General features: G+C 45.6%; 1 protein-coding gene and 1 pseudogene across 2 annotated transcripts; both read left to right on the plus strand.

The window, feature by feature from the left end:
* Nucleotides 1-24,156, plus strand: LOC114784889 (uncharacterized). 2 transcript variants are annotated; one of them, XM_028970720.1, is made up of 22 exons: nucleotides 1-113; nucleotides 424-563; nucleotides 1,274-1,374; nucleotides 1,471-1,524; nucleotides 1,668-1,748; nucleotides 1,847-1,935; nucleotides 2,016-2,052; nucleotides 2,132-2,229; nucleotides 2,377-4,761; nucleotides 4,887-4,969; nucleotides 5,701-5,827; nucleotides 6,268-6,325; nucleotides 8,302-8,420; nucleotides 12,601-12,812; nucleotides 13,565-13,652; nucleotides 15,867-15,944; nucleotides 16,431-16,471; nucleotides 16,977-17,060; nucleotides 17,797-17,857; nucleotides 21,264-21,337; nucleotides 21,577-21,631; nucleotides 23,408-24,156. In XM_028970720.1, the coding sequence occupies exons 3-22, from the start codon at nucleotides 1,301-1,303 to the stop codon at nucleotides 23,500-23,502; spliced, it is 3,993 nt and encodes a 1,330-aa protein (XP_028826553.1). In that variant the 5' UTR covers nucleotides 1-113; nucleotides 424-563; nucleotides 1,274-1,300; the 3' UTR covers nucleotides 23,503-24,156. The 2 variants fall into 2 exon arrangements, with proteins under 2 accessions (XP_028826553.1, XP_028826552.1); XM_028970719.1 differs by lacking the exons at nucleotides 1-113; nucleotides 424-563 and having other exon boundaries at nucleotides 1,143-1,374.
* On the plus strand, nucleotides 8,705-8,779 carry LOC114785017 (uncharacterized; annotated as a pseudogene).
* Nucleotides 24,157-25,722: the final 1,566 nt, after the last annotated feature.

Raw genomic sequence — 25,722 nt, forward strand, 5'->3', positions numbered from 1 at the left:
GGCGAGTTCGCGGGCACGTCGACAAATTTACTTTTGTTCAACTATTAACATTTTCTCATTACGCAACCTTAATGCGGCATTAGGGATGCTGTCATATTAGAATTATTATAATGGTTAGTTATTACCGACACACATCGCTGTCATGGTGTTGCCAGATTGGGTATTTACACCGATCGTTACATTTACTTTTTGATTTTATTTACGTACCTACATTAATTCAGCTCGTTTATTCAATTCAACATCCCCTAATGCATTGCACTTAAAGAAATGTATTGTGACGTAAAATACGTACATGTTTGTGGGTAGAAACAGCATTTGGAGGGCCAGACCATTTAGGGATTAGATAAGAAGATGCAATAGTGTCATTACAATTTTAAAACGACAAGCGTCGCTGTTGCTTATTTTCTGTGTTCTGTGCGTTAGAGTATATAACAGTTACCTGACCAGCCGACTACACTACTGTCTGAAAATGACGCGTTTTAAAGAAGTTTCGTCTGCATCTGGCAACCCGTATCACGTGACTCGGTATTTGCGGGAAAATCGAGTCGGATCCTCTTCCCTCAGTGAGTACGGACGTCGCGGCGCCGTTTCTAACTCGTTCTCTTCTGCTTCTCCGCCGTTTACCGTGACCGCCGCGCCAGCGGATGGCACTTAATGACGAATCGGAACCGCGGCAGAACTGGCCAAGCGTTGCTTACTGGATCCAGGCTCGTCAGGCAGCAGAACCGTTGCGTTAGCCACCTAGCACGAAGTTACCAAGATCTTGCCAAATAAACCATTCGCCATTATTCAAATTAAAGTGCCGTATTTAATTAAGTTTTAATGAAGAACGTCGAAATATTGTTGCCAAGCTGCATTCATAATCAATTACGATGTTAAGTATTACTGCAGGGTTAAGAGTGAAATGTTAATAATAACAACAGTATGTTTGTCAGTCAAACAAGTGTATTTCAGCAGAAGCTGGAATATTGGATGTCTCCTCTGTATTTGACTGAACGTTTTATGTTATATTTCTAGCAACATTTGACCTTTTTCGAATGCCCCTCCTCCTTTTCAAATGCCCCTCCTCCTTTTCAATTTCTCCTCCTCCTTTTTCAAATGGCCCTCCTCCCTTTTTAAAATGCCCCTCCACTTTTTTCAAATGCTTCTTTTTGGTTTTTAATTGCCCCTCGGGGACAAATAAAGTTATTTGAATCGAATTTCTCACCTTGTGGTAATGACCATTTGGCTGACATTTTTATGTATTTCTATTATTGTGCGGCGTCCATGTCAGATAAACGAAGGCTTGAAGATATGTGTGATGAGCATGGCGAGGGCAGACGAGGTGAAGCGAGGGATCGGCGTCATTTGGGAGAACCTGCAGTGTCCGATATGGTGAGTGACCGGAATCAGTGCACAGACGAGCCACTCTTTATGTGCACGCCATTCATTCTTGTCTGTCTCTTGTTTTTGTTGCTGTTCCATTTACAGTTTGGATTTGATGCGAGTTCCTGTGTCCACAAAGTGCGATCATCAGTTTTGCAAGTATACATCATTTTTTTGGATCTTTTTTACGATGGTCAGGGAGACTCCCTGGACCACGTTTCACTGTCCATGTTCAGTTATTGGATTGTAAATTCTAACAAAAACTTTCTGCTTTAATTATTTGCCTTTTGTTTTTTCTTCAGGTTTTGCATGATGAAACTACTGGACGGAAGCAAGAAAAAGGAAGCCAGTTGTCCAGTGTGCAAATTGAAAGTCACCAAAAGGTGAGAGCGAGATCACATTAGTGGGCTTGTTGCTGCGCTGGCACGCCAGTTGAAGAGCCAATCTCGCTTGGTTTTTATTCCTTATGGCTCTCTGTCAGGGGTTTGCAGGAAAGTCCGGGGTTCCAGAGGCTAATTGAGGGTTTACAGCGCTTGATTCAGGCGTATGAATACGACACCTGCACGAACTGTAAGTTCTCGCTCAAATCTGCCGCTCTTTATGCAACCTCTCTCACTCCTTAATTTAACCTGTGACGTCCCTTTTCACAGTTTGCACTGGAAAGTCCAAGAAGAGACAACCAGCAAGGTCCAGCTTTGTTTGACATTTTTTTTTTAAGTATCTCGTTTTATTTTTGTATTTATTTGTAACTGTGCTTCTAATGTAGTGATGAAGATGCCGAACGCGAACAGAGTCATGATTCAGAGACAAGTTCTCCCAAGGGAACTAACCAGAACGCAGTGTCTGTGTCTTCAGCCCGGACAGGTGAGATTTTTAGGCCCGATTCTTATCTCAATCGGAATTAAATTAAATAGTTAGAATGTTATGTACATCATTCTTTAAAAAATGGGAACGTTGCCCATGAAGATTTGCCCTTTAATTTAATACGGTTTGTAATTAATTTTATTCTAGCAACAAACGCCTTTGCGCAACTAATGGGGCTTGAAGACGCACACAACGGTTTTGACAGCGGTCTCGGGGACCCGGTCCCGGAAAAAGAAACGGATCGGTCTTCAGAGGCATGTGTAAAGCAAGTAAACGGGCACCAGAGAGCACTCGTTGATGCAAATAGGATTGCTGACAGCAAGCAGAAGAAGACCGTGGAGAAGGTCTCAGAGTGGTTGCTGAAATTTTCCTCCACTGAGGACTCCCTGACTGACGGGAAGTGTTCCGATCGCCGCACCGCGAATGGCTCCGTCTCTGATGCAGGTAGTGACACAGAAATACCTGCTAATTGGACCACTGAAGCCGGCACCAGTAGAGAAGTTGGCAGGAAGTGCCTGGAGGACCAGGTGTTTGGTGCAGTGTACAAACGTGACCGCAGGTCCGCTGGAGCTCAGCTAAACCGGAGTTTCTCGCCTGTGAGGCTGAAGGTCGCAGAGCCAGCTGGGAATGCTACTATGGAGCAAGAGATCCCGGTTCAGAAAAAAATGACCAGGAAGAGGAAGGCGGGCACAATGACACCAGCAGCCTTCATCAAACGACCTCGAACCCAGGACAGCAATGAAAATGTTGCTTTAGATCTTCATGATCCTGTCCAACCAACCAATCCCCATAAACCTGAAGAGGCCGGCACCAATCGAGAAGACAGCCATGGGAAGGAAGACGTTAAGGAACCAGGTAACTTTGAGGAAGCACCTGTGGCTGGAATTTTGGAGGATAGTCCAGTGTTTGATGTGGCCATAAACCGTGGACCAAGATCCAGAGCAAAAATGCAGCAAGCGGATAATGAACTTGGTACCACCAGGACAGAAGTAGAACAAAACAAGAAGTTATCAAGAACATGTAGAAGCAAGGGAAAGCCAAGAGGCAGAACATGTAAAGTCACCAAGGCCCTGCCTATGGTCCCAGTTGGGAAGAAGACCTCCAACCTGGTCGAGAAGCCAATGGCTCTGGAGCCAGAGGTTGAGATCGAGAGTTTCCCCAGCAGTTCACCGCCAGTTGCTCACATGGCCAGAAAGACCAGAAGGAGCCAAAGACTGCAGAGGACATCCACAGTGGTCCAAGGTGGCCGAAGGACCAGATCTGCAAGATCGCTCGTAGTCACTACTGATGAAGATCTCTCAGGAAATAAGGACAAAGGAACACGTTCTGACAACCGTAATGTAGAAATGGTTGTTTCAGAGCAGGATAAAGTTCTGGTGACAAATGGATGTGTTTGTGATGATGACATGGGTGGAATTGAACACATGGACACCAGTAGTTCTAAAGAAAGCTCTCTAGTGGCCGTCGTTCCACGTGCACACCACCCGCCTAAGAACCCTGAACGTCCAGACTCGGTGGTTGAAGCGGAGAACTGTCCTTTAGAAGCCGTTGTCCCTTCTTCACCAAATGAAGGTCCGCAGCAAGAGTCTCCATGTGCTGCTGCCGTAGCATCAGCCGCTCGTCCAGGTCATGGAGACTCGGAGGGAACCTCTGCCAGTAGGTCCCGGTGCATTGAGGAAGACGAAAACGACAGCGAGCTTGACACAGAGCAATTGTTGAGGACTTTTAAAGTCACCAAACGCAAGTCCTTTTGTCTGGGTTCTCCAGACAAATTGCTGTCCAGAGATTTCACAAGGACCACTGGTCGCTTCCAAAAAATGGCAAACGTCGGCGGGGATTTTGGCAATAGTTACCCCCATGAGTCCAAGGAAGCTGCCTCTCGCGACGGCGATTTGGTCCCTCAGCCACCGTCGCAGGTAGCCAACACGACAAGCCAGAAGAGTGCCGACAGCGCTCCGCTTACTCCCAACATGGTGTCCAGGAGTCGGGGACCAAGTCCACCGCGTACCGCCGATTCTCAATTTCCTGCGCTCGGTTCCTCAGAGGATCTGCACAACCGCGGGAGTGGAAGCTCCAAATATGACGTGGCCGACGCTAACAACCGCGGCCCTTTCTCGGAGTCTTCCGTCACTCCCGATGGCCTGTTGCCGTTGGAAAGTGCTGGTCAGGCGGCAGGAACGCTTTCCCAGCCGATTGAGAGGAAAGTGAAACGGACGGCCCAGAGACTAGACTCCTCAGACTCGGAGAGCGGCAGCGAAGAAAACCTCCCACCGTTAAGCCAGTTCTTCCACCCCGGCAGAGCGCCGAGCCCTGTCCGCAAGTCCCAATCAATCCTTGCCTGCTTAAACCGAGCCACGGGTGCGCAGGAGCCGCAGCCCCATCCCGAGGTTGTCCCATCAAGCCTTGACGCGCGGGAGCAGACTGTGAACTTCCCAGGTGGAGGTGATGGACACGTCTCACCTTCCCAGTGCAGGGAAGAGTGGCTTGGTCCTAGCCAGGCGTCTGTGGATTTGTTTGGCACCCCTGAAGAATGTAAGTTATCATGTATGTGGTGACGACAAGTCGGTATATATGATATATAAATCAGCCCTGAACAATTAATGGAATTATTCCTGAACGACTTGGTTGACGTATCACTCTGGGATTCTGTGGTGCAGGTGCAGACGAATGTTTGGATGAACCTGGCGCCGCTGACACCGGGGAGTCTTCACAATACTCCAGCGAGATAATCAACACCCAGGTATGGCCGGATTTTTACCGAGAGAGTATCCGTGCAGTGGTGGCCCGGTTCCACTGGGTGGCGCCGTTTGTCCACCTGTAGTGCCACCGCTGATAACGTTTCATTTGGTCTCGCATGAAGCACATATTTTTTTTCTCGACCTTCCATCTTCATGATTATATTGTATGAATGGTGGTTCCGGGCTTTTTACAGGACCTCAAAGTCTTTATTCTGATTATGTGTGGTAGTAGCCTAGCGGGTAACACACTCGCCTATGAACCAGAAGACCCGGGTTCGAATCCCACTTACTACCGTCGTGTCCCTGAGCAGGACACTTAACCCTAAGTTGCTCAAGGGGGGGACTGTCCCTTTAACTACTGATTGTAAGTAGCTCTGGATAAGGGCGTCTGGTAAATGCCATAAATGTAAATGTGAAGGATCTGTCACCACTGTCCTCGGGGCTTCAGTTCACGTCATTATAGCTGTCTTTATGACAGGCCGTTGACCCTGTGAGGTTATGAGATTCCACCAGGGTGGCCCAAACCTTGCCTGTGTTGCCGTTCATGGGCCGCTGCACCCGAGTCCTAATAAAGAACTGAGAGGTGGTCAGGAAGTGAAGCTGGGCCAGAACATTTCTCATATCTGCCTGAGCTCTGGGTCTGTTTACTCTGCTGACGGCCACCAGGCTGCTGACCCAATCGCTTTGCGGGGGACTAATAATATTTCCGTCTTTTCCCCTCACTTCTTTCCAGCAAAAGGCGGAGATGCAGGAGGAGCTGCGGCGTCTGGAGAGGATGATGGCTCTGGTCTCCAGAGCACTTCAGCAGAAGGAGGCGGAGCCTGAGAGGCCGAGGCAAGCCCTGTCAAACCACGTTACAGGTGGGTAGAAAGTCGAATTAAATTAGAAGTAATTAGAAGTAAGAATGTAAATGTTAAATGTACATTTATATCCTGCAACCAAGTCATAATCCACGCCAGTAACGAACAACTTCAATCAAAACCACTGGCCAACAATGTGGAAGCCCAGATGTGGCTAACGTAAGCTCCGCTAACGAAGAAGGAGGCGGAGCCACGACGTCCACATTTAGACATATTTGAACATCTTAAGTTAATTTCCATGGTAACTAGATACTTTTATACCACTGTAACTCTGAAAGAGGTACCTAGTAACTATAACTAGTTTTCTTTTCTTTAAGTAATATTCTCATACAACATAATCCGCTTGTAATCTAGACTAGAGTCCCTGTAGGATTTTATAACAGAAAATTTATACCAGGTTCTGTGTAAGTAGCCGCATCTTAATATCTGCTGTTCCCTAGGTGGCGTCAGTGGAAAGGCTTCAGCGTCTACAGCCATCGATGGACAAGGGCCCTCAAGGTACGGGAACGTCTCCAACGCGGTCTCCTCTGTGCCATTACCTCTCCCTCAGCCTGTTAACAGTACTACAGCGGGGAGCGTCATTTAGCGAGCAGGACAGGCCGTGATGTATTTGGCAGGACGGGCAGATGATCTCCCTGATGAGGCTGGAATCTGCATGCGCTTCTGAGAGCGAAAATGTCATTAGTGGTTTCGTCTTGGTCCTCATCGAGGGCGCGTAGAGGGAAAATTGTGCTGCTGATGTAATTTGTCTCCACTACACTCCAGTGCGTCCTGTGTGGATTGTCCCGCCTCTCTGCCACCCTCCCCTCTGAGTGCTGCCTTGTGGGATTGCTGGAATTGCCGTGGTGGTGGGGTCAGAGGCTGCTGAGGGGGGCGTGATCAACTCATTTACATTTATGGCATTTACCAGACGCCCTTATCCAGAGCTACTTACAGTCAGTAGTTACAGGGACAGTCCCCCCCTGGGGACACTCAGGGTTCAGTGTCCAGCTCAGGGACACAAGTGGGATTTGAACCTGGGTCTTCTGGTTCATAGCCGAGTGTGTTACCCACTAGGCCACTAACGCCTATTTATATAAAGCCAGTGAGAAAACCAGTGAGGCCCAAACACCGTCTTAGTGTTCTGAGTATCTGTATCTGAAGTCTCTTCCCGAAATTCAGCTTTGGTGCAGAATTACAGCCACTTTTCATGCTAGTGGCCTAGCGGGTAACACACTCGCCTGTGAACCAGAAGACCCAGGTTCAAACCCCATTTAATACCATCGTGTCCCTGAGCAGGACACTTAACCCCGAGTGTCTCCAGGGGGGGACTGTCCCTGTAACTACTGATTGTAAGTCGCTCTGGATAAGGGCGTTTGGTAAATGATGTAAATGTAAATGATCTAGTCCCCCTGTGAGATTTCCCAGTATGCACCGTTTTTGGTTCTGTAGCTTTAAATGCTAATGAGGAGCAGAGGCGGGACGAGGAGGAGAGCAGCCTATAGAAGTTGAGGGGACTTCCGCGGAAATGACGTCATCAACACCGTTCACCAACCACAATGTTCGGCGCAGACAGGAAGTTGTGTTTTTCCAGTATAAATAAAAATGACCCCGCTGGTTCTCCAGAGTCTCATGTGACAGAACTAAAAAAAATATATATATTTGTGTTCATTTTTACATCCAAACACCGAGCAACTGCAATGCTTCACACATTTGGAAGCCAGGACGGTCGGTGGAGATCATGTTTTAGGGGAGGGGTGGGAAATTCTCTGGGTGGAAAAAGCATGAGAAACGGGAGGTAACCTGTCCCCTTATGACGTCATAAGGGGACAAATTCCAAATCCGACCGTCTGAGCTGCCCCTCTCTGCACGGTGAAGCAGAATAACCAAACACTCTTTACACCCATCACCATTTCTAGCCACTGCAGGACCACCAACAGGCTGGGGAACTCGTATTAATGTTAAATAATCTCACAGTTATATTTTCATAAAAGGGGACCTTTTAATTAATTTCTCCATCAATGTTTTATTTAATTGGACATTATTTTGTCAAATTTGTATTGAAATAAATTAGAGTAAATACTAAAAATCCATTAATTATTCATTATTATGGAGCTGCCATGTTTCGATCAAGGTAATTTATAGATTTTATATCGCTCGCGACATTAAATGTGTTATTAATTATTGACTTTAAAAAATATGTGCCAAACACATAGCAATCAATATCTGTACTCTGTATCAATATCTCTTCTCTTTAGATTCCCCAGACAGGGTTGTATATGAGACGCTCCAGAATTCACTTGACGCAGTTATCCAGATTCCCAGGCTGTGTAGTGGCATATGCTGCATTTGTCACCTCTCGCAGGTCCTGTGTGGCTGGTGCCTGGATAATAACGGTGTCTGATGCTGAGGGCTTGAGGTCTGCGGGTCAGACGTGACTTTCATCTCGCCCGTCCTTTTCTCTCCGTGCTCACACCCTCCTCTTCTCTTGCCAGGCAAAGTGGCCCTAATTGGGCCCGAGAATGCGGCTCGGTGGCCCCGTCTCGGGGGGCACCAGACGACCTTGGACCTACGCAGCCTTGTGCAACCCAGGTGGAAGAAGGGAAGGAAACAGGTACAAGTTGACAAATCCGCTGGATCGGACGAGAACAGAATTTTAATGCATGATGCCGTGGCTTAAAAAAAACCCCAAACAACGTGGCTTCACTGGCAAACAAGCGTATCTACAGTTCCCCACATACAAATCCCTGCAGCTGTCTGACAAGTGATTGTCGCTTTCTTTGATCTCTGTCATGTATCCTGGAACGCTTCGAAGTGAACTTGGAACTGTGTGGCTTGCTTCTCAGAGATTGGGGTTTGGAAGGAGGGGTATCTCAGGTTGAGTCTTGAAGTGGGAGGGGGCTTCGGCAGCACATATACTAAAATTGGAACGATACAGAGAAGATTAGCATGGCCCCTGCGCAAGGGTGACACCGGGCAGTGGTGGCCTAGCAGTTAAGAAAGCGGCCCCGTAATCAGAAGGTTGCCGGTTCGAATCCCGATCCGCCAAGGTGCCACTGAGGTCCCCCTGAGCAAAGCACCGTCCCCACACACTGCTCCCCGGGCGCCTGTCATGGCTGCCCACTGCTCACTCAGGGTGATGGGTTAAATGCAGAGAACAAATTTCGCTGTGTGCACCGTGTGCTGTGCTGCTGTGTATCACATGTGACAATCACTTCACTTTTTTCTTCTTTTTTGGGATGTTTTTGACTTGTTGAAAATGTTTCCGTCTCAGTCATGACTGTCCTGTTTCACACAAACCTTGAAACTGCAGTTTCCTGCATACTGACATTCATAACGCTGTACGTTATTGGGCTGCAATGTTGCCTGTGTTTTGCGTGGGTAACATTGAACAGTGTAAGCGGACGTGTAAGTGTGCCAGGGTCTGAGGTAATGATGTCCCTCACCCAGCTACCTGGAGGACGTTCCAGATGATCCAAAATATGGCAGCCCGTCTCATTTTCAATCAGCCAAAATACACCCATGTTACACCTCTTCTTATCTCCCTCCACCGGCTCCCGGTAGCTGCTCGCATTGAGTTCAAATCCTTGATGCTGCCTACAGGGCTGTAAATGGAACTGCGCCCTCCTACATCAACACAATACTACCTAGCTACACTCCTGCACAGAAGCTACAATACTACCTCCTACATCAACACAATACTACCTAGCTACACTCCTGCACAGAAGCTACAATACTACCTCCTACATCAACACAATACTACCTAGCTACACCCCTGCACAGAAGCTACAATACTACCTCCTACATCAACACAATACTACCTAGCTACACCCCTGCACAGAAGCTACAATACTACCTCCTACATCAACACAGTACTACATAGCTACACCCCTGCACAGAAGCTACAATACTACCTCCTACATCAACACAATACTACCTAGCTATACCCCTGCACAGAAGCTACAATACTACCTCCTACATCAACACAATACTACCTAGCTACACCCCTGCACAGAAGCTACAATACTACCTCCTACAGTGGGGCAGTGGTGGCCTAGCGGTTAAGGAAGCGACCCCGTAATCAGAAGGTTGCTGGTTCGAATCCCGAGCTGCCAAGGTGCCACTGAGGTGCCACTGAGCAAAACACCGTCCCCAAACACTGCTCCCCGGGCGCTGGTCATGGCTGCCCACTGCTCACTAAGGGTGATGGGTTAAATGCAGAGGACAAATTTCACTGTGTGCACCGTGTGCTGTGCTGCTGTGTATCACATGTGACAATCACTTCACAATTTTTTTTTTTTTTTTTTACATCAACACAATACTACCTAGCTACACTCCTGCACAGAAGCTACAATACTACCTCCTACATCAACACAATACTACCTAGCTACACTCCTGCACAGAAGCTACAATACTACCTCCTACATCAACACAGTACTACATAGCTACACCCCTGCACAGAAGCTACAATACTACCTACTACATCAACACAATACTACCTAGCTACACTCCTGCACAGAAGCTACAATACTACCTCCTACATCAACACAATACTACCTAGCTACACCCCTGCACAGAAGCTACAATACTACCTCCTACATCAACACAATACTACCTAGCTACACTCCTGCACAGAAGCTACAATACTACCTACTACATCAACACAATACTACCTAGCTACACTCCTGCACAGAAGCTACAATACTACCTCCTACATCAACACAATACTACCTAGCTACACCCCTGCACAGAAGCTACAATACTACCTACTACATCAACACAATACTACCTAGCTACACTCCTGCACAGAAGCTACAATACTACCTCCTACATCAACACAGTACTACATAGCTACACCCCTGCACAGAAGCTACAATACTACCTCCTACATCAACACAATACTACCTAGCTACACTCCTGCACAGAAGCTACAATACTACCTCCTACATCAACACAATACTACCTAGCTACACCCCTGTACAGAAGCTACAATACTACCTCCTACATCAACACAATACTACCTAGCTACACTCCTGCACGCTCTCTCAGATCAGCAAACGAAAGGAGACTAAAAATTCCTTCTTCACGGGGTCTCCGATTCCAATCATGTCTGTTCTCCGTTGTTGTCCCTGGCTGGTGGAACAACCTGCCCTCCTCCACACGACTAGCCGAGACTATCACCACTTTTAAGAAGCAGGTGAAAACCCTCTTGTTCAAAAAATATTACAGACAAATCTAACACTTACACACGCACATGCGTATACATTGCACAAACAATACAAAAATGTATAAATACATTATAATTTTTCTTAGTCTAGCACCTAACAATCTCCGAGCATGCTCTTCACTGACAAGTCTAAGCCTTATCAGGGCTCTTAGTTTGTAAACTCGATGTTCTATAGAAATCGAACGAGAATTGCTGGTGTCTTCCTCTTGTAAGTCGCTTTGGATAAAAGCGTCTGCTAAATAAAGTAAAGTAAAGTAAAGTAAAGTAAAGTAAACAGAACTACAGCACCAAGCTTGCTGGAAAATGTAAAAAAGCAAGAGGACTGTCTGGAAAGCAAAGCATCTGAAACATTATCACCCCGAATTACACAAAGGGGAGTGAAGTTGCTGTTCAAACGTAATATGAAATTTTTTATTGCAACTATCAAGCAAGACTGTTTAAGTAAGTTAACAATAAGAATGACAATGCACCTTTTTTTTTTAGTTCAAAAACATTAAAAAGACATTTCCTTCATTTATTCAATTATTTCTTTGTTTCTTATCTGTTTATCAATGTATTTATTAAATTCTATTAGTATGTTTGTTTGTGTGTATATGGTGTTCATTATTACAAAGTTCCTATGTTTTTTTTTTTTTCTTTTCCCTGTAGTATCGGAAATAGTATTGAGTATCACGTACCATCCTCAGTATTGGTATCAAGTTTGAAATTTCAGTATCGTGACTCAACTCTCGCTCTTCATTACCAGATCTGGACCAAGAATGTTTTTGAACCTTATTTTAACCCATTTTGTACTCTTTCAAAAAACTTATTAAAAACCTTCAGCTCATTAAAGGATTTAATTGATTAAAATAGGACATTTACAGCATTTATCAGACGCCCTTATCCAGAGCGACTTACAATCAGTAGTTACAGGGACAGTCCCCCCCTGGAGCAACTTAGGGTTAAGTGTCTTGCTCAGGGACACAATGGTAGTAAGTGGGATTTGAACCCGGGTCTTCTGGTTAACAGGCGAGTGTCTTACCCACTAGGCTACTAACACCTTTACAACTATGTAAACTGTAATATAATATTGTGTGCATGTTTCAAATAATATATAATCCCATTGTCGATTTGTATATGTACAACATTTGGTTTCATGATTATGGTTTTAGCCGTTCTTGTTACTGAAAAACTTTTTTTCTTCCTTATGTTCCTAAGTTTTGTCGCATTCCGGTATTTTTCCAGTCCGGTTATGGACTGAAGGCCACTGGTGTGGTGCTGTGGGGTTCCTGCGGACTGGATTTCGTCGTGCCGTACACCGACCTGGGAAATTAAAGCGTTCCGTCTGTACCATTGTCAGAGTTTGCTGCGCTGCTAATGCTGAATGGCTGTTGGTGCGCTCGGCATTGTTTGGAGATTAGGATGAAAACGGGCTCCGCCGGGAGCACGCTGCGTGCACTGAAGGGCTGAAGGGTTCTGCTGTACAGAACTCTCACAGTCTCAATAAGTTAAAATACGTGTTTATTTTGGAGCTGAAGAAAAAGATTATAATGATTTCATATAGAATTTTACTTTTTCTCACGTAAAGGGCAGCGAAGCCGAAGGGGCCGACAATCGCAGAGCTGTGGAAAGCCTCCCAGCCAGAGGTCAGGGCTCAGGTCAGAGGTGAAGGGGCGAACAGAGGTTGTGTTGGGAGGGCCAGCGGAGCCACAACGCGATAAGATGACCCCCTGTGAGACCAAGGCAGCTGACACTGGCACACTGGAACTGGTGGCATCAGGCCTCAGTGGCAGCGAACTGGTAAGAGGGCATCGCGGCTATGAAACGTTTTATACAAACTCTGTTTACAGCATCCCATAAAATGGCAGGAAGCCCACAGGCAGTTGGTTCTTTATCACCGGCGTCATATCTCAATCAAGGTGTTTTAAAGGTGATAAAAATTGATGAGGTGACCATCACAAAATAATTACACAAGCAAATGACGGATACTAAAAAAGGAATTGTGTCTGATTTTTCTTTTCTTTTCTTATTGCAGTCACGTCGCGTGTCTATCCAAAGTGGGTTCAGATCGTAACAGTTTTGCCAGATTTTAAATTTGATTTTGTGCCTGAGACCAAGTATTGATCGACCATCTAATTGTAGATTAAGTAATGAAAGTTTTGATCAGATATTTTGCACTGCCAATATCAGAATTTTTTAATGACCTTTTATGCCTTGATCAGAAGATTTTTAATTATTCAAATAAAATAAACTGCACGTGATCGTCTTAACTGCAAAATCTTAGAAATAGATGATTGGTATTAAAATGTACTTTTTTATTTGGTTTTATATATAGATAGAATGTTTTTCATGCAAATACAGTGCAGTATTATTGTCTGCATTTGTAACAGTGGTTCATAGCTGCTCCAGCATTTATACTTATAAGTTCTACACGCTGCACCCTACTGTGATGTGCGTTGTGCAGACTTCAAATGAATTTTTCTCCTGATTGTTCATTTTTTACTCTCACATTTTCATTTTTACTCTCTTTCCCACTTCCCCTTTCTTTCTAGCTCAAAGTGAAGAGATTCGCTAAGAAGCTTGGAGGGAGTGTGAACTCACTGGTGACCCCAAGGACCACCCATGTCATCATGAAAACTGGTATGTGTCTTGTCTTCATCAGCTCTGTGGCCTTTACTGTCCTGTGTCTGGTCAGAAGGTCTGGATGAACCAAAATGGTGGCGTGTGCAATGCAGGTTTGTGTTCAGGGCTGAAAGGACGAGTCCAGTCTTTTCTCCTCCCTCTCTCTTCCTTCTCCAGACGTACTGAGGGCAGGTCATGGTCTGCCTCCAATTTTACTTCAGAACCTTTTAGAGGAACACACACACACACACACACACACACACTGCTAGCCTCCTCCAGCCTTAATTACTTTCTCTGTGGGATTATTTTTATATCAAAGCCTCCTCTACCAACTGTAGAACATTAAGAAGCCTATCTAATGACACCATCTCCCCGGCAACCGGCAAATGGAAGTCTCGGGTTCTTGATCTTTCTGGGGGTTGGCGAGAGGAGGGCAGTCGGAGGGGTTCCAGTGTTTCCTCGAACCCCTTCTCGGTGTGGATGAGTGCACGTTACCGTGGGCTGGGAGATAAGTGCTGACAGTCGGCTTTATCAGCGGTAAACGGCGGCGTGGCCGAATGAGCGTAATGAGCGCGCCGAGGTGTCATTTCGACCGCGCCGTACTCGAGTCCCGCTCCTACGCCGGGGTGCCGCGAAGCCGTGCGCAAAGAGCGTGCCCGCAGCTCGTCGTGGGAAATGATCTTTTCACGATGATAGAGTGACATTTCGAATAAACGTGGACGCAAGTGGCGCCCAGCCGAGCTGCGGCGTCTGCAGAATTCCGATCGGGAGCGTTCTGCTCGTACAGTAGTTATTATTATTACTGCAGCTCCACAAACATTTCAAGACTCCTTTTTTTGAACACAACATATCTGTCACGGTGGCATCACCGAACAGGCAGCTTTATACAGACATACACAGGTGAAAGAAACCAGGACGAACCCCGGATCCGGACAGTATCGGGAACGGCTAAAAGGAATTTCAGAGGTCACCGTAACCTGTAACACAGGTGATGTCACACTTTTTCAGAACAAAATCTATTAGGAAAATTTACAACTCGTTTGGTCTCATGCATTTTTGCAGTCAAAGGTCACATATTGTCGGATGCTTTACCTGGTCCATATGCCGATACCGATATACTTTGTCAGTCTTGTAATCTGAAGGTTGTGAGTTCCTTCCTCACACAGGGCAGTATTTGATTTGCTTTTGGTGGGTGGTAGTAGCCTAGTGGGTATCACACTCGTCTATGAACCAGAAGACCCAGGTTCAAACCCCACTTACTACCATCGTGTCCCTGAGCAGGACACTTAACCCTGAGTGTCTCCAGGGGGGGACTGTCCCTGTCACTACTGACTGTAAGTCGCTCTGGATAAATGCCGTAAATGTAAGCATATCAGCGTCTATGACTATGATTGTAGATTCTTCGCGTACTCTGAATTTTATTACGGGATACGTAGAAGTTTGTAGACCTTCGGCGATTTCAGTCAGTATACGAGCGTGTAGTTGAACCTATTTTAGCGCGGATAGGTGCGTACGCGTCTGCCTTGCTGATCAGCCTCCGATGCCGTGTAATTAGCCGGTGTGTAAGTAGTTAGTGCGGGAGCTACAGGCCACTGTGCCGCTAATGGTACGATACGGGTTGAATTTGGAGCCAGGACACGTCATTTTGTTTGTGATTATGCGTAATTGATTTCTCTCCTGTCCTCCTGTGTGTGATTCGGTATTCAGCACCGAGCACTCGGAGCTGTGGGGAGTCTCTGGGTTCAGGGAGGGAGGGCGTCTGTGTCTGTTTCTTGCCGCAGTGTTGAAGAGGGGATGAAACGACAGGAGCAAGGCAGTCGTTTTGAGGCTTCCCAGTAGGAAACCCTGGCGCTCGTGGCTCTGAGCGGTTCCTCATGAATGATGTCAGATTTGCAGAAAGACGCGTCATTTAAAGACCCCCCCGTTCTCGTCGGTTGCCATGGTGAATACAGACGTGCATTGTTATGTAGATTATGATGATGTAAATACGTGGATTCCGTGTGCAGAGCCCTTTCTGGCCTGATTAATATCTTACAGGAGCACGTCAGGGTGTAGAAAATGGACCGTGGAACTCACAGCTCTGTTTAACTTTTAAAAAACGGTAAAATCCTGGAACAGCAGCTGTGTGGCCATAAGAAAGTGAAGGAAATCATGTCATGTGGTCTCTTATTGTCTGTGTGTCTACGTTGTGCCATGTTAAGATCCCTTTTTTCTTCTGTCGCTCGTTGGCAGATGACGACTTGGCGTGTGAGCGCACGCTGAAGTACTTTCAAGGAATCGCCAGCAGGAAGTGGGTGGTGAGCTTTCTCTGTGAGTACCGGTGCCGACCACACAACCAGGCTTATGGGGAATATTTTATAGGGACACGCCCATGTTACCTTGTATATGCATACACTACATCAATGAGGCAGCGGTGGCCTAGCGGGTAAGGAAACGGACTCGTAATCGGAGCCGGCAAGGTCCTACTGAGGTCCCCTTGATGAAGGTCCCGTCCCCACACACTGCTCCCCGGGCGCCTGTCATGGTGCCCACTGCTCACCAAGGGTGACTGTTAAACACAGAGGACACATTTCACCGCGTCACCGTGTGCTGTGCTGCAGCGTCCCACAATGACAATCACGTCACTTTGGATTTGACTAACTAATCGTGTAACTAATTCTCTGCTGTTTCTTCTGCTTTAATCTCCGTTTACGTCTTCCGAAGTCGATCGAACGTGACGCTGCATAAACCCGCACGTTTCTGCTTTTATGTTGGAGTCACTTTTTCATTCTTTAATCTCTTCTGTTGTGTCTGCAGGGGTTTCGGAGAGCTTCAGACAAGGGAAAGTTCTGGATGAAGTGAGTTCTCCTTTAAAAAAACCCACATCGCTTCCAATCAGACGAGTTCCCGCTGCACGTTCGAAGTCTGCGGCCCGCTGGGTAGCCGCCGGCTGTTGTTTGCGGAGTTGGTAAAGTGGCGTTGAAAAAACGCCAGATTATTTGCCGGTGTGAGTCTACTGTGTCTGCGCTGTAGTGGTGCACATCTCTGTCGTGGAAGAGTTTATCCATCGTGCCGTTTTAACTCCTTAAAGCCTCGGGAATTTGCAGCATTAACTACATTAGGAAAGAAGGAAGGAAGGAAGGTTGACGGTTCGAGTTCCCCTTGATCTCGGTGCCGTCCCCACACACTCCTCCCTGGGCGCCTGTCATGGCTTCCCAATGCTCGCCGAGGGTGATGGTTAAATACAGAGGACACGTTTCACTGTGACACCATGTGCTGTGCTTGCTGTGCTCAAGGTTTTGCTGCTTCGTTTCTCTGTTGCGTTTGTCGATTGTTAACTTGACCTTTTGTCCTTTGCTGCAGGCTGACTTTGAGGTGCGAGGGGACGTGGTCAGTGGCCGAGAGCACGGTGGTCCTCGTAAAGCACGTAGCAGCGGGGACCAGAGGGTCAGTAAGACGTCCTCCGCACAGTGAATTATCGTTCGGCAGCCTTCCGTGGTGCAACGTAAGACATAGAGTGTGAATATAAGAAATACACAGGTATTAACAGGAAGTGTCAGTGTGCTGTAGAAGAGGAACAAAAAACCCAGCCAGCCCTTCTGTTGTGTCTAATTATTTCTGACACTCTGGGGAAAAAAAGATATAAAATATATAAGGTTTTGAAAAGGGAGGAGCTTTTCAGGTTCATTAGAATGGATTAATAATCATTAGACCACCTTGCTTGCGCTTTATAAAACTAACGTGTCCCTGTTACCTCATGGTGCAGGAAGGTCTATTCTGAAGAACCACTTAAAGCTGGGGCTGTTTGTCAGTGTGCGTATGGAATTGTGGGATGTTATCTCTTGCTACGGAGACACCTGAGGACGCCGGGGAGTTTTGTCTAAATTAGAAATCTATAATGACAATTGTCATTTAAAAAAATGCTGCGGTTATCTCCCCAGTGGTGTCACTGTCACAAACTGACATTAATACTTCCAGGCAGCTGTTTAGGGGTTAAAGGACACAATGGCATGTGGGTGTGCTTAGTCCATTACATTATTCATTCAGTTCTCAGATATTAGAAATCAGATATCAGCAAAAATGTTGGATTTAATTGCCTGGCTGTAGGACCAGAAAAGTTTTTTTTTTTTTTTTTTTTTTTTTTTTTTAAGCGACAAACCTTCTGTCCATTCTCCTTCCTCAGCTTCTGATGAGCAGCCATGAGATCTGCTTCCACGGAGCCTTCACTGATGACATGACCACCGGTAGGTAACCAGCAGTCGAGCCGGGGACCAGGCGGTGTGGTGCTGGAGGTTTTACAGAGGGCGGTGTTTTCACCGTGAAATAAACACATTCATTCATGGCCATTCGTTATAACACAGTCACGAAAATAAGATAACAGTTCCTGCAAATCTGGAGACTTACCTACATTTACATTTACAGCATTTACCAGACACCCTTATCCAGAGCGACTTACAATCAGTAGTTACAGGGACAGTCCCCCCCCATGGAGACACTCAGGGTTAAGTGTCTTGCTCAGGGACACAATGGTAGTAAGTGGGATTTGAACCTGGGTCTCCTGGTTCATAGGCAAGTGTGTTGCCCACTAGGCCACTACCACCCCCGTACCTATTACAGAAGATCCGTTTACCAGCTACTAAACCAGTGTTGGTGTGAGGTGTGTTTATACGGCTGAGCTGCTTCTCAGGCTCTGATGAACTGAAGTGGTGGAAGGAGGAGAGGTGAGCTCAAAACTCTGTGTCCAAAATGTCCCGCCCTTCTTCCTGACCGCACGAGTGCGACTTCAGGAGGCCACCGTCCTGTTCTCGCCTTCCCCGTATCTTGCCGCTCTCTGTCACATCCCCCTTATTCAATTTCTGTTCTTCATTATATGCTAATTTGCATAACAAGGGCCAGATAATTGGTGTGGCGCAGTCCCTCTGTCATCTGCTGTCACCTGCGAAAGAGGAGGAGGGAGATTATAATCAGGAAGTTCTCACCCTGTCTGAAAACTTCATTAACTTCCATCCATCCAGGGCTAATCCTCATTAAAGATCTAGAAGAGCATCTATGTGTAGTGTAGACCTACGCCAAGGACAAGGGACAGGGACCAGAACAGGTGTCTGTATACATTTATATAAAATCTGACGTTTCAGAACATCATTCAAAATAGGCGTTAAAATCATCTAAAACCTCTGATCTCACAGCAAGTTCATTTTCTTTTGTTGGACACATTTGTGTTTTTTGATACGTGTAAGTAATTTCAATAGAGTCTAACACACACACACACACACTTAACAATTCCCTGCATGTTCTATTATTGACAAGTTGGGCCTTATCAGGGCTCTTAGTTTTGAACTCACAATTTATGGAAACCGAATGGGAATTGCTGGCGTCTGCCAAGTAAAGTAAAGAGTTTTGTCGAATCTACATTAATTGACATTAATTCTGGAGTAACCATCCATGTTCACCATCAGACAGGACCTTCTCGTGGTCCTTCCATATATGACTGAGTTAAAAAAAAATAAAAAAGTACAACTTTTACTTATTCTGAATGGTCCCAGACCTACAATTTATAGAAAAGCACATTCAATACAATTTACTGAACACACTGTACACCCTCAAGCACACCGACACAGAATGACAGACAGGTGTCCTGCAGAAAAGTGACGAAATAAGGAAGCGGAAAGGAGGATAAAATGGCGGTGTTTTTGGAGAACATCAAATGTCTTTGAGCCGCCGGATGAAGCTCTACTTTTGGGATATTTGGTGGAAGAGAAGAACTGTTTGCTCCCGACAGTTGAAGGCAGTGGATAAAGATTTCAAGTCACCAGAAGCTGGCACATGGGGACTTCAGCGTCCCTTTAGGGACGATTACACGGCCAGGTTCAATCCCATGTGTGTTTCCGAGGGTGTCCCCACACTTTTAAAGTACTAATTGTCAGTGTGGAATAAATGTCCTCACAAAGATAGAAAAACTTGACATTTAGTAGAAGTTGGAAATTTTGGTGGCCACTAATTAGGATTATAAAACTTTTCTAATGCATGTCTCATGTTTTTATTACCCTTGGTCCTCACACTGTGTGTGTTAGACAGGGCCACAGCACCACTGATACATCAGGATTGGCATCATTAATTCACATTTATTGATCTAACGAGAGGAGGGACGTGGTAAAGTCTGCGTCTTCAGACCAATCTCAGATAAGCTAGCCCTCTCCGTTTTCCGTCTGAAGCCTGATAGCATCTGCTGTCCTCTCCAGTTCTGCAGTGGATAGTTCGCAGGTAATAAAACCCCTGCCTGCAATCGCATTTAACGCACATGCGTCGTTCACCTCCAATTAAGACGCTTGCTGGTGGCAGAGGTGTCTTGTGGGTCCCTACTGAGACGGAGGTGACGTTCACCCCTCACACAATTCACACATCATGCAATTAACATGACCATACGGTTTTACTACACATAAGCAGATACTCACCATTTCAGTCGAGTGTGGGGAATCGGTACCTTTTTCTGTTCATGTGTGATTTGAGTCATTTGAGACATTAAAGGGGACAATACAATCGTTATATTTGGGTAATGATGCAGTGATTCACATAAAACTGCATTTTGTGAGAAAATAAAATTAGGACTGTCAGAATGAATGTATTAATTGCTGTGATTCATTTTTAAATGTATATAAATTAAGATGTATTTGCCATGCAGGGAGCACAGGAGTGACAACCAGTTGCTGTTTCTTCACGTCTGGACAAACTGGTGTTTCCCTCGTGAAATTTTTTGGATCCCCAGGCAGGCTCACAGTTAACCCCTAATCGACTGCCGGGCCTGTCCAGCACCTGCTGGCATCCCGTGTACAAATGATCATTGATGCTTAAAACAATAAAAGACTACATTTGGATCGTCATAGGGGAGAAATAACAGCGTTTCTGTCTCCCTCTTTCCCTTCAATTTCGTGGTTGTTGCCTCGACGACTTTTATTTTCCCGGTCTCAGAAGGTTGCATTTTAATCAGGCCGTCGGTCCGAGAGCAATTACGGTGAGCTGTGTACCAAGCCCTTAACGCCCGAAGTCACCGCCGCCGCTTCCTGCCGGCTCAGCGACGCCTTTTTCCAATTCTTATTTAGCTCGGCTTGTTTGTTTTGAGGCGCAAGTTAATTGTTTGGTGCCGGTGTTGGATCATCGGTTCGGCGTAGAGTGAATGAACGAGGTGCAGAAACGGAACATGTGAAAATTGCTGCTTGAGACGTCCAACAGAGCAGAGGACGTAAAATAAAAAAAAAAAAACACATTGAGGGAGTTTGGCACAAACGCTTTAGGTCAAAGGTCACTGACTGACTGATATAAAGCCATTTATGACGATGGGGTAATAAAACAAAGCAGGTTGATCTTATCATTATAAATCACAACGCTACACTAATACTTTATTGATTATTGATAAGGATTTTTCATATTGTACATGTTTTGTTTTGTTTGATCATTACTGATAATGATTCTTATTTAAACATCAGAGCTTTTGTACAAACTGTTCTGTGTTTGACAGGTCAAATTAATTGATGTGTTATCTTCCTTATAAAAATAATAGCTTGCTATTGTTCTTCGGTCATAGATGGAAAAGGTAGCCCCGCCCACTATCTTGATTTACTTACGTCTGCATCTCCAGTGTGATTTTGTGTGCAGGTCAGATGGCGTGGATGGTTGAACAGTGTGGAGGAACGGTGGTCAAGGACCTTCTTCACTTCTCCTCAAAACAGGCAAAAAAACAGAAAGATCATTATCTTATGTTGTGATGTCATCATTATATTGTGAAGTAATCAATATACAAGCATCCCATTGTGATGTCATATTTTGTATTGTGCTTTGAGGTTGTCATAATGTGACGTCATTAGCATCTTTAGCATCATTATCTTGAGTATCATATTGTGATGTCATCTTCTTGTCAAGACTGTTGTCACGGTCACGTCTCACTCTGTTTTCCTGTCTTGTGTTTCAGATGTCGTTGCGTTTGGTGGTGGTGCAGCTCCAGCAGCCCCCACCTGATTTCAGTGGTGAGTCTCAACTCCTCTCCAACACACTGAATAGCGAATAAAGGTGAAAAACACGTATCTCCTCACCGACAGGCATGTTTGAACCCCGCTGAGTGGTGAAGTGTGGGTCTGTTGGGGCTCTGGGCTCTGATTCATGTCTGTGTGTGAGATGATTGGAGACTACGTTTCTACAGCTGCATATCTCATCCTCTGTGTGTGGGCTGCCGTTAACTCTTATCAGCCTGATAAATGATGTAGATTAGAAGCAGACGCTGTCTGCTGCCCGTGTTTGTATCTCTGACACACAGAATGTGTGTGTGATTGTGTGCGACATGCATGTGTGTAGAAAGTGTACGTTTGTCTTGTTGCATTTATGTATTCTCTCCCGCAGCTGACTTAACAGACCTTTCTTCTTCCATATTGATTTTAATCATCCATAGACGTGGGGCTATAGTTTTAAGTTTTGCTTGCGCACACACACACACACACACACACACAGATGATCGACCAGGACATTTTTCAAACTCAATAAAAGCTGACAAAATTTATATCAGGACTGTTTTCCACCGTTACACATATTCTAGTAACTTGTACTTACTAATATTACTCATATTCGCTCATTTCCACTTCTGTCACAATCCGCTTAGCAGCAAAGCGCAGGTCCAGTGTTATGCTGAGTTTGCAACAAATGCCATGGTGACATGTACATTTTTACATTTCCCTTTGTGAGAAGGCAAATGTAAAAATGTACGGTTACGGTTACCCCCCGTTTCTCTTGCTTTTTCCCGCCAGTCCCCCCAAAAAATATTATCTCCAAACGTGTGAAGCATTGCAGTTGCTTGGTTATTGGGTGTAAAATTGAACACAAATGTATTTTTCTTTTGTTCCGTCATGCGAGACTCTGAAGAACCGGCGGGTTCGTTTTATTTTTTCTGGGGAAACGGCGACTCCTGTCTGCTTCAAACATTGTGGCTGGTGGATGGTGTTGATGGCGTCATTTCCCCCTCAACTCCTATTGGCTGCTCTCCTGCTTGTCCCGCCTCTCTCCTCATCATTAGCATTTAAAGCTACAGATGGTGAAACGGTGCATCCTGGGAAATCACATTGTGGGACTGGATCAAAGTGGCTGTAATTCTGCAGCAAGAGACTTCAGATACAGAATTAGGGGACCAACAAACCGATATAAAAGCAAATAAATTCATGTCAGGGAACCTTTAAAAGACTTTTTTTTTTTGCATCAGTATTGCTAGCACTGCGGTTTCCCAGTAATCCTAATGTACAAGCCACCAAAAATAGTTTATCCTCCTGGTGAATTTGCCAGTTTAGCATGTACATGTGTTACATGACTACAATATCTGAACTGGACGAGTGCTTGAAATATGTCTGATTCTGAAAATATCCATTTATTTGGTGTATTGAAGCCAACAAGTCGTTTTCACTCATTTATTACTTTATTATTTTTGTTAATTAGTTTTGGTTGTTTTGTTAATTAGCCCTTAAAACTGATCAGTATTCAGCCCCACACACAGACTTTGATGTACACACTTCTGTCTACAAGAATTCCTGCCTCTTCCAGACACACGGCAGAAGAGTCCTGCGGGCATCAGAGCTGTTGGTTGGCGGTTTCATCACCGCGTAGCGTTTTACATTTTTAGTTATTTAGCAGCAGTGCGACCACGTTGGAGGCGTCCGTGTCTCCTGGATTTGGTGGCGTTAGTCCGCTGCACGCTTTCAGAAACAAGTGGACGTCCTTCCCTCGCCTCTCAGCTCAAGTTTTTTTTTTTTTTTTCTTTTTAGCATTTCAGGTTGAAGCCGCCGTGGTGTCCCGCAGTTGGCTGCTTGACTCCATCGCAACCTACAGCCTTCAGAATCCAGAAGACTACAGGCCATAGACTCCTCCTCCTACTATCATGCAGTGAGCACCTTTCTTCTGAATAAGAACCCATGGTGAAAACCCCTCCCACTGGATATTAGCCCCTCCCCTAACGGAATTGACCCCATCTTCTGGAAGATTTCAAACTTTTGTGACTCCTCCCTGATGTGCTCGGACCACACCCCCTGGAGAACAGGCTCCTCCCGCTTGTGCAACATCTAATGGATCTTCTACTGCAGCTTCATCTGGGGCTCCATTTCACGGCTCTGCTCCTCAGGTTTATTAAACGCTGCAGAGGTTCCTGCTGAAGGCCTCCGTGTCGGAACCAGGCGAGGCAGCAGCGCGTCCGCGGTAATTACGAGTAGCGGGACTTTCTCCACGTGACTCTGCTGGTCTCCGCTCCCCGTCACGCCCGTTCTTTGCCGTCTGGGTTTTTATGGGCGCCTTGTTGTGCTTGAATCGCTCCCCCTGCAGCAGACTGCTGGCGGGATGCGGAGAGACAATCGGCAGGACTCAAAGACGAGTGCATCTCATGCACTTCATCTCGCTGCACTTCTGCTTTTCTCTCTCTCTGTTTTATAATGTTTCGTAACGCTGTGTTGGCTCCAGATCTTTCGTTTGAGCCTTGTTTTTTTGGAAAGGGAATTCGTTTCCACTGTCGTGTCATAAATACTGTCTTAAAACCTGTGCAGTGCTGTCCATCACCTGAAAGACCGTCTCTGTCTCTGTGTTTATTGCTGTGTCTCTTGTCTGCAGTGGATCGCTGTAGCTGACACACCATCAATAATAGAGGCGTGATGCTCGTTTCTGTCCTCTGGATGCAGTGGCGTCTGCTGCGTGAGGAAGCTCTGGATCCAGGATCTGCAGTGTAATCCATGTAGCTCATATTTACCGTATAAACTAGATACTAGACACTAAAGGATAAAATTTTGTGTGCACTTTGATCAACTTCTACCAGAACCCTGTGAACCATAAAGTGAAGAAAGGCTCAAAAACGGATCAGTAACCTTGCAGACCAGGTTTCAAGTTCAAGAACCATTTCTGACAGCTTCATAAAAGTCCTCTAAATGCAGATCCGTGAAAAATAGTCTCCTTAAAGTCAATATATAGTTGCAATATTCTATTTTAAGAGAATGTCTGATATCATATTTACATCCTGGTCCATAATCGGATCAAATTTACCCAACGTGTTGGTGTAACCAGGCTGCAGGGTAATGGTGGCTTTTAAATTACCTGGTGGCCTCGGTTCCTCTTGATGTTCTCATGGATGGGTGAGAGAATGTCAAATGAAGCCATTTAGGGCCGATGCAAGAATTTCTATGCGGTCGTTCATTTTCTTTTTATCCCCCTCAGATCCCAAACATGCTCCAAAACACTTCATCTAAAGTATCAAAGCCGGTTTCCTCAAACGAGGCCATCTGAGGCCCGACAAGCACTTATTAGGTTCTCCACCGTAATCTTCTTTGTGTCTCATCTTTAACTCGCTGCTATGTCTATTTCATAACCTCTAAATTCCCGTCATCATCCCATTCGCGCTGTCGGTTCAACCAGGAACATCGAAGGGCAATTTCCCATTTATTGGCCAACTCCAAGGTAGTCTTCTCTCAGAAGAAAAGATGTCCAAGCATTATTCTCTGGTCGTAACTGAGAAGCCACCTCTGGCACCTGAACTTGAAATCCGATGTCACTTCTGTTGTCCAACAATGGCAACGCTGTTCCTCCCTGAAAATCAATTCTCACCGCAATTCTCATCCAGGTTCTTCCATGCAGACTTGTTGTTGAACGTTCTCGCCAGACAAATGGCTGCAGGTTTCTGCTTTGCAACTGTACATGGTTCCAACCAAGCTGCCACATTTTCATTTGTCTAGAGATGCAGTGAAGATGGTCCAACACACCCAGTAATGGACCATCACCACATCCCAGGATTGGTCCAGGCTTCTCCAATGGACGCTAGGATACACTCCAGATGATCCTGGACTTTACAGGAGGGTTTCAAAAGTGGATCATCAAAGATCATCTTCAGTTTTTGTAATGACTGATATAAATTAGTTTTTGCCATTTCTTGTACGTTAAATTTATCTACAGTTAATTCCATATCCAGAATGTCAGGACCACACCCATTACCAAAAGCACTACGCCGATGAAGTTAATCCAAGAATTCAGCATATGAACTCCGTAGCTGCTTGCTGTTTGGAGTTTCTCTCCATCCCTCCGTGCTGGGATGCTGGCACTGGGGATG

Source organism: Denticeps clupeoides, chromosome 2, assembly GCF_900700375.1.
Source record: "Denticeps clupeoides chromosome 2, fDenClu1.1, whole genome shotgun sequence".
NCBI lineage: Eukaryota > Metazoa > Chordata > Actinopteri > Clupeiformes > Denticipitidae > Denticeps > Denticeps clupeoides.